The 13,848-nt window shown below is 55.1% G+C and overlaps 1 protein-coding gene across 1 annotated transcript in view; it reads left to right on the top strand.

Annotated features, from left to right (window-relative positions):
• The window catches only part of FAM53B (family with sequence similarity 53 member B), a 38,676-nt gene extending 25,070 nt beyond the window's left edge, over positions 1–13,606 (top strand). The window contains exon 4 of the mRNA XM_067300357.1: positions 12,585–13,606. Within this exon, the coding sequence (XP_067156458.1) occupies positions 12,585–12,908 (324 nt within the window). The 3' untranslated portion in view covers positions 12,909–13,606. The remainder of the gene's footprint in view (positions 1–12,584) is intronic.
• The last annotated feature ends 242 nt before the right edge of the window (positions 13,607–13,848 follow it).

The raw sequence follows: 13,848 nt of genomic DNA, 5'->3' as shown, positions 1-13,848 counted from the left end.
TGCAGTGACAGTGGTGGGGATTTTCCAGGAACTGTTACCTCCTCCGTACACAGCTTTGACGAGATTTGGACCCACCTAAACTCCTGGGCTCTTTGTTGGATCCTGACTATCAACACTTAGTCCGGTTCAGATGACAAAATCAGATGACTGAAAATTGTCCCTGGTAACGACAAAATGAGTCTTTACTATCTCTTGCCCATTTTGCTTCCTGCCTTGAAAAATTTTGATATGGTTGTTACTGAGAGCTTTTAATGTGTGCTAGCACATTTGCAAATTCAGCAGCGCTTTTTGCAGATTTTTTTCAAAAAGTGAAGCGTTTATATATATTGTTCAACACCAGCCATGTGGCCTACAGCATACAACCCGCTGCAGAAGTAGCCCTGCTTGAGAGGCAGTGTGGTCTGGTAACGCTTAGTAATACAGCTTGCCGTGGAAAGTAGGACAGGGACGCGTTTGTGTCATATTTGCCATAAAATCTCAGTGGCACTAACTGTCGGAGGCGGTATGAGAGATTTTAAGTCATATTTTCCAGCTTTAACTGCACTGTTAGAATCTGTATATTGGTAGTACACGAAGACTTTGTGGCCCCTGTGCACCGTTTCTGATGGCTCCACAAGATTTTAGCTTCTCTATGATCCTTTAAAGCACTTGCAGTTGGAAGAGCTATATACACCATAACGTGTGTTATATTATTGATACGTTCTGTGCCAGAGTTGTTTTCTCTAGCACCCGTTTGCTTTGCTCAGGGAGTTGCTCTGTGGTGGACCCTGCACACTGAGGAATCCCAAATAGTTAGTAAACCAGTTCTCCTCTGGGTGAAACACCGTGTTATACGGTGTGGCACACCGGATGTGGGACAGAGAGCAGCTGCCCTAAAGCAAACAAGGTAATTAGAATTAAAAATACAGTCGCATCTCCACGTGGCTGTGGAGAGCTTCCCATGGCAGTGAATTCCCCGTGAAGAGGCACCTGCCCTACAAGTGGGATGCACGCGCTGGGTGAGGGGTGCGCGACCATGGGCACGGGGGCTACGGGACGCTGCCCTCCAGGGGTAAAACTTTCGCAATTTCCACATGAAAAGATTTTCTGCTCCAATTCTGGCAGCTTTCAGGCTCGCTTTCAGCTTGCCGCTTGGAAAGTTTTTGCGGGTCGCTCCCTGCCGCCGGGACGCGGCGGCGCTGGGCAGGACCGGCCGCACCGATCTCGTTCGGCGTTTGCACCTGCCGAAGCGAGCGCTGAAGTGTTGTCGAAGGTACTGACGGGCGAAACGCTGGAGCTTTTAAATTCCAGACGTATCCCAGGAAATAGTTTGATATTGATGTAACTTCTAAGAGAGATTCCAGCTTCTCAGCCCCAGTGTTTTTTAAATAAACACGAATGAGCGACTGCAAAGGTCAATTCGTGGCTTGGTGGGAAAGCGCGTTGGGACTGTGCTTCAGTCAGGATCCAACAAAATGACACGGTGGAGAGGGCGCAGAGGACCTGGGAGGCTGACAGGTTTTGCCTTTGGTCACACTGTTACCTACGCTGCCATCATTATTCATCGCCTCTTTATTTCTTTTTTTATTTAAAAACACAAATAGTTGAAAAAAAATTAAGTCAGTATTGGAGATTAAGTTTATAATGATGCTTGCTCCTGGCATGAGATGCAGACGGGCTTTCTCCCTCCCTGCTCCTTTCGACAAACAATTCTCCGTATTCATCTAAGCAGGAGAAAACGTCGGCGGCGTCTCATTGCCGCTCGCGTGCACCGGGGCGGAGGGTAGCGCAAGTGGCGCTGACGGGAGGTTGCCCGTTGGTGTGAACCCACAGCGCTCGCTTAACGCTTCTCATGACTCCAGGAAGGAAGCTAATTCGCTGCGAGGAACTTTACCCCCAGAATATTTCCGCTGCTTATATAGATGTTTTGCATCAATTTTTTTACCACACCGTGCTAAAAATAAAAGCTTTTGTTAGGCATCGCCGATTGGCCTAGTTTGAGAGTTTTATCGTGAAGGTCGAACTGTGCACGTACTTTTAACGTAGAGAAGGCAGCACATAAAGAGGAACGGATGGTTTTGAAGTTACGGCACCAGACCGGATCGCATGTGTGTCAGGTCCCTTCCTGCCTATTCCACGATCATCCTTTTAGCTGTGTTTCCCGGCCTCAGCTTCCCAAGCGTGAAAATGTGGAAAAAGCATGTTTTCACCTCCCCCGGTCTGCTGAGACCGCAGCTGAGGTCCTTCGGAGGCAGCTGCCGTGCTGGAGGCCGCCCGGAGAGGGGCCGTCGCCCCGCGAGCGCGGGAGGTGCTTGCAGGAGCTGAGTTACTGCAGCGCGCTCTCTCGGTTGCGTGTCAGACTTCCTAACGGTCACGGCACGCAAGGCGATGGCATACGCTGCTCTGATTTTACACGAGAAGTTATCCCATCTGCTTCACTTTTACAAATCCGTGCTTCGCCAGGCCGCGGGCGCCGTCCCGGGAGCGGGGCTGGGGTTTTAACGCTGGCCGGGGGCCGTGCGCAGGCTGCCCTAGGCGCTTGGCATACAGTATTTATTTGAAGCTTCTTCTCCTCCCGCGAGCGCAGCGCGGGGCGTGAACACTCGGGTCTCTGTTATCCGCCAAGCGGCACGGGGGGCACCGTGCCCCGCGCGCGCGCGCGTCTCCCCGCGTGACTCGGCGGCGGCGCGCCAAGGCAGGGTCTTTCTGAAGCCCGGCAGCGGCCAAGCGCGGTGCCCTTGAGCGCGAGAGCGCAGCGCTTGAAACGCAGACAACGCTTTGCAGTGTCTCCGTCCGCCAGGGACACAAAACCCGACTGTATGCCCCAGGAACGCGCCCGACCCACCACGCGGCGCGTTTAACCCCCCGGTGCCCGGGGGGGGGGGGATTGGCGCTGCGGTGCCGGGGCGCGGGGCTCCGGCCGCGTTTCGCGCCGCGAGGCAGCCGGGGCAGCCCGAACCGAGGACAGGACTCCCGCGGCCGTGCCGAAACGAGCCCGTCACGCTTCTGTCCAGTTCGGCTCCATCTCACTAATTTTTTGGCCGATGCAGCAGCTACGGTACGTGACTATGCAAAATAGACTGTTGGACAAATCGCCGTTGACTCATTTGGAAAGCGTTCTGCTTTCTTAAACTGTTTTCCACAGCTTCCTTTTACGCGGGCGCTGAGGCGGACGGGCCGGGGCAGCTCTCCCTCTGCTCCCGCCGTGCTTCCCCCCGCGCGGCTTCTCCCGGCCCTTCTCCCGGGCGCAGGCTGCCCTCCGGCACGGCCTCCCTCCCCGGCCTTCGGCCTTCCCTGCGCCCTGCAGTTACACGGCTCCGAAGACGAGGGTGAAAATGCGGGTAAAGTCGCTGGTAAAAGCAAATTAACACTTCAAGCTCCAAAGGCAGCGCTAATGCTAAAGACTTAACCAAACCCTCCTTCTTTCTTCCTTTTTTTTTTTTTTTAACACCATGGTGTAAAACCACTTGGTAGGATAATAGTTATTTCTCAGCCTTCTTGTGAAAACTGTTTTTCGCACTAAACAGAAGGAGGGCAGAATTTTCTGCGAAAGCTGTAGCTTTTCAGCGCAAACAGCCAAACGACGGTGCAAAATTAGAATCGGGGCGACGCAAATATTGCTCTTCGCTAGCGGAGGGAGCCGGGAAGGCAAACTGCGAAACCAGCTGCCGCGCAGCCGTGGCTCGCCGTGCCTTGCCCGGGCAGCGCCGGCGCGCGCGCCGCGGGTCCTCCTCCGCGCGGACGGGCCTTCCGATCTGGAAACCGAAAAGGTGAAAGGGGCGAAGGGAGGCTGAGCGGGAGCTGTCAGGGCCGACGGCGTGAGAGGTCCTGTGGGGAAACGCTGCCTCCTTTGAAGCCCGGAGAGGTCTGGCCGTCGACCTCTGTGAAGCCCGAATTTCAACCGCGCCGTTCTCGAGAATCGTTGCAGGCTTTGGTTGTAGTTTCCCTCCAGCATCTCCTGGTCTCCAGAGCAGATAGCATCTGGCTCGGGGCTGCAATTAAAAAAAAAGGGTGGATGAGTTTTGCATTCCTTGGCATGGCAAGACGCGGGTCTCCTTCCCCGGCTGGAGCCCAGCTCGGGCTCCGCACCAGACGCGTAGCACTCAGTCTGTAGTTCATTTATTTTATAACTGCCTCCTGTGTTTTTTTTCCTCAGGTATTTCAGTCACTTTTTTTCTGACACCTCATCCATCACTTAGAAGTTCCTCCTACGGGGGGTACGAAATCGGCATCCTTCCCGCCGACGGCAGTGTTGATCTTGGAAGCCCGCGGCTCTTCCCCCGCCGCCGTGCTGTGGTGGCAGCGGGGCCGGCCGCTGCCGCTAGCGGTCGAGGTGCGACCCGGGGACCCGGCGGTGGCGGCGGCGGCGGCGGGGCAGAGCCGAGCCCTCCGGCAGGGCAGCGCGGGAAGGCGGTGCGCCCTTCGGATTTCGGTTTGGGTCCGAAGGCAGTGAGATGCCAGTAAGGTTTCAAAATAAACTTGTGAAGGGCGATAGGTGCCGTGAGAGCTGTTGCAAAGCCCAAAGCGTTTCCCTCCCTGTCCGCCTTGCGGGCGGCGCGCCGGCCCGCCACCCTTCTTCGCCCGGCGCTCGCACAGCGCCAGGTAGTTGGCCGGGTTGGACGTGGTCGTCGTAGCTGCCAAGTTTTCAAGGGACATAACTCAGTCGAATGCGAAGTGTTGCCCGAAACACATCTCACTTCTCAGCGAGGGCTATTTCTATGCAAAATTTCCTCTTTGCGCTCTCAGTTCCAAAACAGGGCTATCCAACAGGGGCTGTTCTTACGAAGAGAAAAGATTGGTTGTTTCATTCTCCTTGTACTAAAAAGGCTCTGAAACGAGTCTTCTCTCTCTTCCTAATGCGGTTCCCTCCACATATCCCTTCCTCCCACGTCTTGTTGCTCTAAAGCCAACCTCTAGAAACATCAGCTTAAGGGTGAAGTTTGAGAAAACTGCGAGTGCCTGAAAAATGGAAGAGAATGCTGGAACTGAATAATATGTGTGTGTGTGTGTGCGCCTAATCTGAATAATAGTAGCTGTTATAATTAAGTTATGTAGAACTTTGAAAACAACTGAAACCTATTTTTCAGTCTCGAGCAACTGGGTGTTCTCTTTCGCAGCATGAATAAGACATTTGCATGAAACGAATGCCATGTAGGACTTCAATATGACTCGAACGATCAAAGCGGCAGATAAGGATCTAGGACTGTGGGTGAAGGTATTTTACAGTAACTAAGGCTCATAAACAAGAGCCGTTTGCCTCGGAGAGTGATTTAAAACCAAGCGGGGCAAAGAAATCCCCGCGAGACGACTTTGTTCCACTGAAGAGGGTTTCCAGCGCTGGAGCGGTGGCCGCGACCCCGAGGGAAGGCTGGTAGGCTCGTTCCAGCTCCGCGAGGCCTCTGCGGCGCGAGGAGGCGGCGTACTTTCCACCCACAGCTCGTTCTCAGTTTCCTTCTCGCAGAGGGTTATTTTGAGCTTCACGAAGAAACTGCAGCGCAGTGTGCTAATGGGAGGTGATGACAGTTTAGTAGGTAGGGCTGGTATTGTTGACAGCTCGTAGCATCGCACCTTCAACAAGAACATTGCAGCAATACCCCAGCAGGGCGAAAAACAGTGTTTGTGCAAAAGCCATGCCAAGTGTTTCACCACGGGGCTCGTAGTCGTGTTAGTGTTTATTCTAGCATATTCACTTGGGGGCTCCTTAGTCGAGGGAGACGTGTGGCAGGATTTCACTGGAGGGAAAAGCTCACAGTTGGTTGTTTTATGAGGGGAAGAGTTTTACGAAGAAATGTTCCTGATGAATTTCTTTAGCTTTCTCCGTGTTGAGGCTGCCAGTGTTCCACGTTCGTTCTTAATATATAGCGCTGTCTGTTCAATGCATAACGGCAGCTGGAGGAGAGTAAATACCTGGTTCAGCCCCTCTGGAGGGCGGTGGAGAAGGACAGACCTTGGAGGGTCCAGTCAGTTTCTGACCCGTCATCTGATAGTGCTCAGGGAATGAACACGGGGGGAGTTAGCGTGAGGGCGGGTCTAGGCTTGTACTTCTGCAGAAATATTTGAAATAGGATCGGCAATTAAGAGATCAACTCTGGGCACCCAGAGTTAGAAAGCGTCGGCCTTTGGGCCCAGCCACGTGTCCTTGGCACGTGTGAAGACTCCTGCTGAAGTCAGCGGTTGTAGCTAGCCTCTCTGGCACATCCGGCTGCAGATGCGTAAGTGCTGGGGAGGCTTCACGCATTGCAACGGTCGCTCTGGTGTCAGTGGGGCCTCAACGGCCTAACCCACCTCGTGGCCCTCAAAGGGGTTTTCAGCTCCACGTGACTTAGCAGTCTCCGGATCTGTGCACCTTACCAAGTACTGGTGGGCGGGCTGCAAACCTTGCGCCTTTTGTTTCAGAAGTGAAAATCTGCAGCCTTCCCTCCAGCCCCCAAGCTCGGGAGGAGGTGGCACGTACAAGATGAGGAGATAGGCAAGTGGGATTCGTTTTTCTCCCGTATTAACTCTGCGGTTACCAAATGGACTGCTCATACCTTACAATGGGACATCATTCTGATACTTCCACTTGCTCGCACGTAAGAGCAGGAGGCAGTTGTGTGCCGTGCGGAGCACAACGAGAGCCCGTCACGATGGAGCGGGCCGGCAGCCTTTCCCCACCACGCAGCACGGTCGTTGCTTTGGCGGTCGGCCACAATGACGCGGGCTGGCAGCGCTGCAGCTCAGTTACAGTGGTCAAGACTTTCTTGCTTTTTCTGTGTATTTGTGGACAATTTCTCAGGTGCTTTGTTTAGCAGCTTCTCTTTTTCTTCCTCTCCCCATGGGATCCCTTTGCATCCTTTCCGGGCATTTACATTGCCGTGTCTCTGGGGGGAGTTAGAGGAAGATAAACTCGGTAGCTCAAATGTTAAGCAGCAGGTTAGAGGTGCAGCTTACTATGGTTCTGAGGAAAACATATTTTGGGTGGAAGGTACTTTACTGAAACTAATGCGGCAAAGTCAAGGCTGCTGCAAGCGAGTGTCTCCCAAAAGCCACCCGCATAACGAGCACTGGAGGCCGGATCCAGAAGGATGTCTGGATTCCTACGTTTTCCTTGAAATCAACAGTAGTTGAGATGCCTAACTACCCTTTTTGGTCTGGCGCTAAAGGGCAACTTTGTGGAGCGGCTTGGAAGAGGCCCAAGGTTGCTGAGAACAAGCGAAGCGTTGTGGGTAGGCTTGCACGGCCTGGGCCAAAACTTCGTCTCTTTGGCCGATATAAATAGAGGGCTTCACTGTCCAGTGCTGCCAGGTCAGCAGCCCTCGCATACACTAAATTCACTCAATAAATAAAAAAGAAGTAAGGAAATCCAGATGGATTCAGAACAGACGCTGCATTGAGGATAGCGGCTGAAGCACATCTGCTCGCCAGGCAGCTCCGGCGACAAATGGCAGGTGGTCACAGGGCGTGATTAGCACCGGCTTTGGGGATCCCACCCCAAAACGCCCCCCCTCGGTGCCGTGCGCCTTTGAGCCGCAGGTTGCGTTGTTCCAGCTGCCCTGAGCACGGCTTTCCGGACCGAGTGCTGGCAAGGCGACTCCACGAAGGATGGCTCAGCCGTGGACCCGTGTGCAGCAGAGGTCTTTGCTTCTGGGGAACCGCTGTAATATTTGAAGCGACAAGACCATTGGAAGGGTTCTTCCGTCTTCTTGCAGGGAAGAGAAAAATTACCTAGAATGACTCAATTCGCCAGCTGTACATCATAGAAAAAAAATTGGCTTGCGACATGGGTGGATTTAATGGCGGGTGTTACAGGGCAACGAGAAAATAACGCTGTTGGCTTTTTTGTCTTGCCAAAGTCCAGACCAAAGGGAAAATTTCAGTAGATGTCAAGCGCATTTATGGCAGTTCTCCGAGAAGCGTCCAAGATTTGAAATGCTTTTCGTTTGGATAGAAAGATTGTCCTGGGGACCCTGTTAGTTCCTCTCCAGCCCCTGTAGTCTCCTTCCTCTTTAGTTTGGCATTGCATGGAGCACCCGTCTGCTTCTCTAAAATGCTGTGCAGCGTCTTCCTTCCTTGCACAATGGAACAGCACACCAGCACACGTGTGTGTGTGCAGCTAATGTAGGGAAAATGCCTGGGTTAGAAGACGAGCTAAATTAACAGCAGGCAGCGAGTGGAGAAAAATTAACATTCTCAGAAGTGCCAAAGTTTTATTTGTAAAAGGGATTTGCACTCCTGAGAGCGCTGTTGACTTTCAGGAGACTTAGGTTTTCAAGTGCCTAAATCACTTTTGGAAACGTGCTTGCAAATTTTTTGGGGTACTTAGAAAATATTTCTCATGTGTCCCCAGGCCTTCTCCAAATGCGCTGGTAATTCCGAGTTGTCCATTAACCACAGTTTGCAGTTCTTTGCTCGAAGCTGTTGTGTAGCCAGCACCTAGCAGACAGAACACATGGAAAGTCACAAGTTCTATTAAAAAAATGTGAAAAGGAAGTGGATGTGCCTCGGGTCGTGCAGATCCCTGCCACCAGTGACGGGCGAGGGAGGCGGGGAACCGAACGCAACAGTCGAGGGGCTGCCGTGTCCTCCGGGGCAGCGCCTGCTCGGCTGGGAACAAATGTCACCAGTCCGGACTGGAGTACGCGCACCGGGGCGTACTGGTCGTCTGGGCCAAGTCTTAGGTAATGACGTGAAGCATGCGTTGCGTGCCTTGACCAACAGTATAATTAATCCCTAATGGCAGTCAGCTTCACGGTCTGTGGCTCTGCCCTGCTCGGGGCTAGCACAGCCCGCCTTTGGGTGTTAAGAAAGTTCATGCGATTCCAGACAGGCAGTTTTTTAAAGGGCAAATGCCTGGTCTTTCACATGGACTCGTGGCTTTTGGTGTTTTGGGGAAGTCTCTTCTACAGAAAGACGCGTGAAATGTAGCCGCTCCGCTTAGGCGCTGGCTGCTGGGTTTTGCACCAAGTCTTTGCTCGTGCTCTGATGTTGCACGCGTTGCGACACTGGAGAACGAGCAAGAGTGGTCATGATGCCTTCGCACGAATGCCTTGTTTTCCGCTCTAAGGGAAGACCCCTCCGGGGGGGATGTCTGTGTCCATATGGCAAACGCCTTCCCTCGCTCTCCCCGTCGGCACATGCCCCAGGCAAGCTCAGACCCGATGCAGGCAGATGCAGCTCCCTTCGCCGCGGTGGATTTATGGCAGTGTACATGAGATCAGGATCTGTCTCCGTCTCGAGCTGGAATTTGCAGGAACTCCTCCTGCAGTGAGTCAGAGCTTCCTTTAAATGCAACATCTGGGTGAGCTTTTGCAATGACTTGTTTTACCGTGATGCTTCACTGAGCATGGTGCTCAAAGCCTTTCAGGCTGCGATCGGTTTGTGTGAATTTAGTGCAGGAACCTTTGATTTCCTAAAAAATAATTGGAGTGTGAAGTAGCTGGGGCTGTGACCTAGCTCCCTCAGGAGGTATGTAGAACGGTGATTTTGCTTCATTTAGAGCCTGGGGTAGGTTATTTTGGTAGAGTTACTCCCAATTTATCCTGATTTGTAGGGTATGTGAGGAAGGAAAAAACCTCAAGCAAATGTGTTTTAATTTCCTGGGAATGTCAATCAGGTCGACCGTGGAGTAGTGCTGTTTCTTCAAGCTGCATGTTTGGTAATGAAATTTGCCCCCATGGACCGAGACAGCAGCGCTTTCGTTTCCAGGGAAGGATGCTCTACTGGAGTAATGAAGCTCTCCCGGTTACTCCAGCCTGAATATGGCCCAGGGTCTTGGATGGAGCATGTGATGGTAATAGCAGAGGATTTTTCCTGCCATCTTTGGCTTCGGATGTCCCAGATACATGAGCGTAAGAGACCCAACGGGCTCTCTTACACTGTCCTGTTATCTCCAGGCAACCTCAAAATAAAGTTTGTCTAACCTGTAGTAGAGGGTTCCAGCGATGGAGACTTCACAGCCGCTTTAAGTCTCCTTTAGCAGTGCTCCCGTATTTGTATTGTTAGGGAGCTTTTCCTAACACAGAACCAAATCTTCTTTCCCGCAATTTCAGCCCTGTTGCTGTAGATGGGAGAACAGGTCATGCATTCCTTCCCTCCAGCTGTGTTTCACATCCTCGAAGACTGCCCTCATCCCTCCCCCTCGGGTTGCTTTTTTCAAGCTAAACTGTTCCTTGGAAGTCGTGCCACCTGGCCTCATCCTTCTTGTTGCCACGGCCTCTCCGCAGCTGGACCGCATCCTTCTTGCAGGGTGGGTGCAGGCGGCTGGCTGTGGCCTCCTGGTGCTGAACCGACGGGCAGGATTGCTGCCCCTCACGGGCTGTAAGCCGGCGGCTCATTCCAGGCCGGCCTGCGGCTTTTTTGCAGGAACACGACACCATTTGGCTAACGCTCACGTTTTGACTCGCAGTAACCCCATGATCCTTTCCGCAGAGCAAGCTGTCCTCCTCCGTGCATTTGTTGGTTATTCCTGCCTTATTAAACGCTATCCTCTTTTTTCAGACGGTATTCCCAGTTCGTGGCATTTAGGCTGAATCTGGGCTGTCTTCCAGAGCGCTGGCCGGCCCTGCCTGCTTGCGGCATTTGCAGATTTAACTGGTCCACTCTCTACTCCGTCATCCAGGTCATCCAAGAAAGTACTGCCTAATCCCCAATCCTGCGCAAGCCCCTGGGGAATCCTGCCTGATGCATATTTCCATTTTGCCAGGGAACTACCGATAGCTCATTCCGCAGTGTGGCTTTTCACCCTTGTAGTAGCTTGCTTCGATCACGCTCCCCATTTGCCTCACATGCCAGTCTCCTACAGTCCAAACATGTGACATCGTATACGTCCTGCTGTGGTCTTCTCATCATCACGTGTGTTTGAGGGGACACCAAGAAAAGCCCCCCCGTCCTAGAGCCGAGAGCCCCGGCTCATTGCAGGTGCGCCTCAGGTTTCACGCCACGCGTAAATCCCACGTAAAGAGCGGAAGACTTAAGGAGGCAAGGGAAAACCGAATGCTCGTTTGTTCATTACAGATTTGTCTATGTGGTTTCCAGGCGTTTCCGAGCCCTAGGTTGGACGAGCATCTCCAGCTAGCAGAGATGCTTTCCTCCATCCCTTCGTTTGCTGGATGCACATGGGAAGCACCCGTGCCGGAGCGCTGGGAGATAAGCAGCAAGGCGCTCTGCCCGGGCAGGAGGCGGGGGGGCGGGGGGGGGAGCACACTCACGGGTTTGCTAATGCCACTCGTAAAGGCTACGCGTCTGGTTTGCATCAGGGCCTGCCCCTCGGGGCGGGGGGTGGTGGGGGGGTCACGTGTTGTGTTTTGTGGTGCAATTCGAGCCACGGCCGCGTGCGAGGGGGAAAGCGGGCGACCCGCCGGGCAGGAGGAGTCGCGCAAGGCGAGAGCCTGCGGAGCGCATGCCCGTGTGCCAGCCCCTCGGAGCAGGAGGTCCGGCGGGCGTGTCGGCTCGGCAGCCGCGGTGCCCCGCGCCGGAGACGAGGCAGCCGAGGGCTTGCGGCCGCTGCAGCGGTTTGCTCTGCCGCGTTAGGAGCGGGGCCGCTGCAGTCCCCGCCAAAGCGGCGCGTTCGATAACCTCCGTTTCCTCGCCAGGACCCCAGAGCCGCGGCCAGCAGCGGGTCCTGGACATGGCTTGGAAATGCTGCTTGCAAACGGTCTTTATAGGATTTGGGGGAGAAAGACAGTGACATAGAGGCTGGTTGTTGAACGGCCACCCCATCCCAGTGCCCGCGGGGGCAGGACGCCGGCAAGGGCAGTCTGGTCTCGCGGGAGCCGAGACAGCTGCTGGCACCGACGGCCCTTCACTTCCATTCCCTGCCGCGGGAGCCGGGTGGTTCCGAGCACGCCGGGCGCCCAAAGCGAGCGGCCGTGCCAGCAGCACCGCAGGGACGCGTGCTGCGCCGGTCAACCCGCTGGCTCTCCCCGGCCGTAGCTGTGCTGCCGCTGCGCGCCGGCGGTGCAGGCTGGGCCCCCGCGAGAGCCGCGCACACACCGCTCTGACCGCGGCCGGGGCTGCATTTTAGGCGGTTTCTACTTCCACACTCATGTGGGAGGCTGGTAGAATTGCTGGAGAACTTCGTAGTTCACGTATAAGCCGCTTTCCAGAATTTGTAAAGACGGAACATTTTGTCAGGCAGCGAGACGAGATCCTACTTGCGAGGCAGCAGTTTGCTGAGTCCGTAAAGGTTTGCCCTCGCTCCTTCACAGCTAGTGTTTGCATCGCCACGGTCTTTTTAGCCACCTGCGTGGTGGTGCTTGTGCCCCCTCTATGGAGAAGTGCAGGGCCCGGGAACCGCTGCGGATGGTCCTCTTGGTCTCTCGCCACCCGCTGTTCTCCTTGTGCCTTTAAACAAAGTGACGGTATACGAGCAAAATCAAGAGTTTGACCTAAATGTACGATCCGGCGTGTCCCCAGTCTGGATTTAACGAGAGGAAGAGATGGAGTCCCACCACTGCCCGTGGCCGGTCGCTCCAGCCTTTGCATTTCCTTCATTTCTAACACGCCTTTATCTGTCCCCACGGTTCCAGCTCCTGCTTCTTGTTTTGCCTCTTCCCTCCTCCCAGCTCGCTTAGTTTAATGAGCCTCGGGACGCCTGTTTCAGCCGCCTGCTCTCCTTCCCTCCGCAGAACCGCCAGACCTTCAACAGCCTGAGCTGCCTTAGCGCCGCGCCGGAGGACGGCGCCCCGCGGACGCCCTTCCGCAGCCCGTCCCGGGCGGCGGCGCCCCGCTCCTCGGACGTGATGCCGGGCCGGACGCCCGCCTGCACCCCGGTGCCGGAGCCGCGGCGGCGCGCGGAGGACTCCGGCGAGGAGGCCGACTACGGCGCCGCCGAGGACGAGGGCGGCGGGAAGGAGGACGCGCGGGCGCCCTGGCGGCACGGCGGGGCCGCAAGCGCCAGCGTCTTTCAGCTCGGCGGCGAGATAGACATCGAGCAGATAGAGAACAACTGACGGGAGCGCGAGGCGTCGGGGAGGGTCTGGGAGCGGTGGGGGCGGCCGGGCTTTCGTCCTCGGCCTGCGCGACGGTCTCCCGCTGCCGGCTGGAGGGGACGGAGCAGCCGTGCCCAAACCTCGCCAGGTGTTCAGAGCAATTCCACGCGCGCGTAAAACCTTGAAATTCTTTGTAACTGCTGTAGCCGGGGGCAGCCGGGTTGGGAGAATCGCCGTGCGGCTTCGGAAGCAGGAGCTACGGAGACGTCGCGACCCTGCCTCTCTCCAGCCAGGGCTCCTCGGCGCGGGTGGGGGCGTTCGGAAAGGGCTTCAGGAGAAACCACCGCCAGCGAGGACGGCGGACGCGAGGGAAGGAAGACACGGAGCGAGCGCGGAGCGAGCGGGGGCCGGCGGCTGCGCCCGCTCCCGGGGCTCTTCCCCTCCGCTAACCACGACGCCCGTCCCGCGCGCCTTTCCCGCTTTGTCTTACTGTGAAGTGGCTCCACGTAAAACGCCATAGGATTACTTGACCCAAGTAAGCTGTCAAAACGCTGAAAATTCAGGTAGCAGCACTGAAAGCTTTTTCCTCTCCCTGTGCCTTCGTTAAGCACAGATACAGCGGTGACCATGATGTTTGTACGACATACGTCCTCCGCGGGAAAAGCAGCGGTCCGCTTGCTAACAGGTTTAGATGGACACACGCTTTTCCCCCCCCACACACACACACACACTTTTTTTTGTATTTTTTTACCTATAGGAAAGCTGTGCGAGCGGCTTTCGGCACCTGGTGCACCGATTCCTCGGGGCTCACGGGTTACTTCCAGAGGGCCACAAAAGCGATAACGGAAAGCAAAGTCCTAGAGACTAGCGACAATTTAAGCGTGGGAAATTTCTGGAGGGCTTCGGCGCTTCCCCTGGAAAACGTTTAGGATTCCCTAAGCCGGGAGAGGTCGGAAGGCGC

The sequence above is a fragment of the Apteryx mantelli genome, chromosome 7, assembly GCF_036417845.1.
Source record: "Apteryx mantelli isolate bAptMan1 chromosome 7, bAptMan1.hap1, whole genome shotgun sequence".
NCBI lineage: Eukaryota > Metazoa > Chordata > Aves > Apterygiformes > Apterygidae > Apteryx > Apteryx mantelli.
Note: the sequence above shows the minus strand (reverse complement) of the source record. Positions and strands in the feature narration are given on the sequence as shown.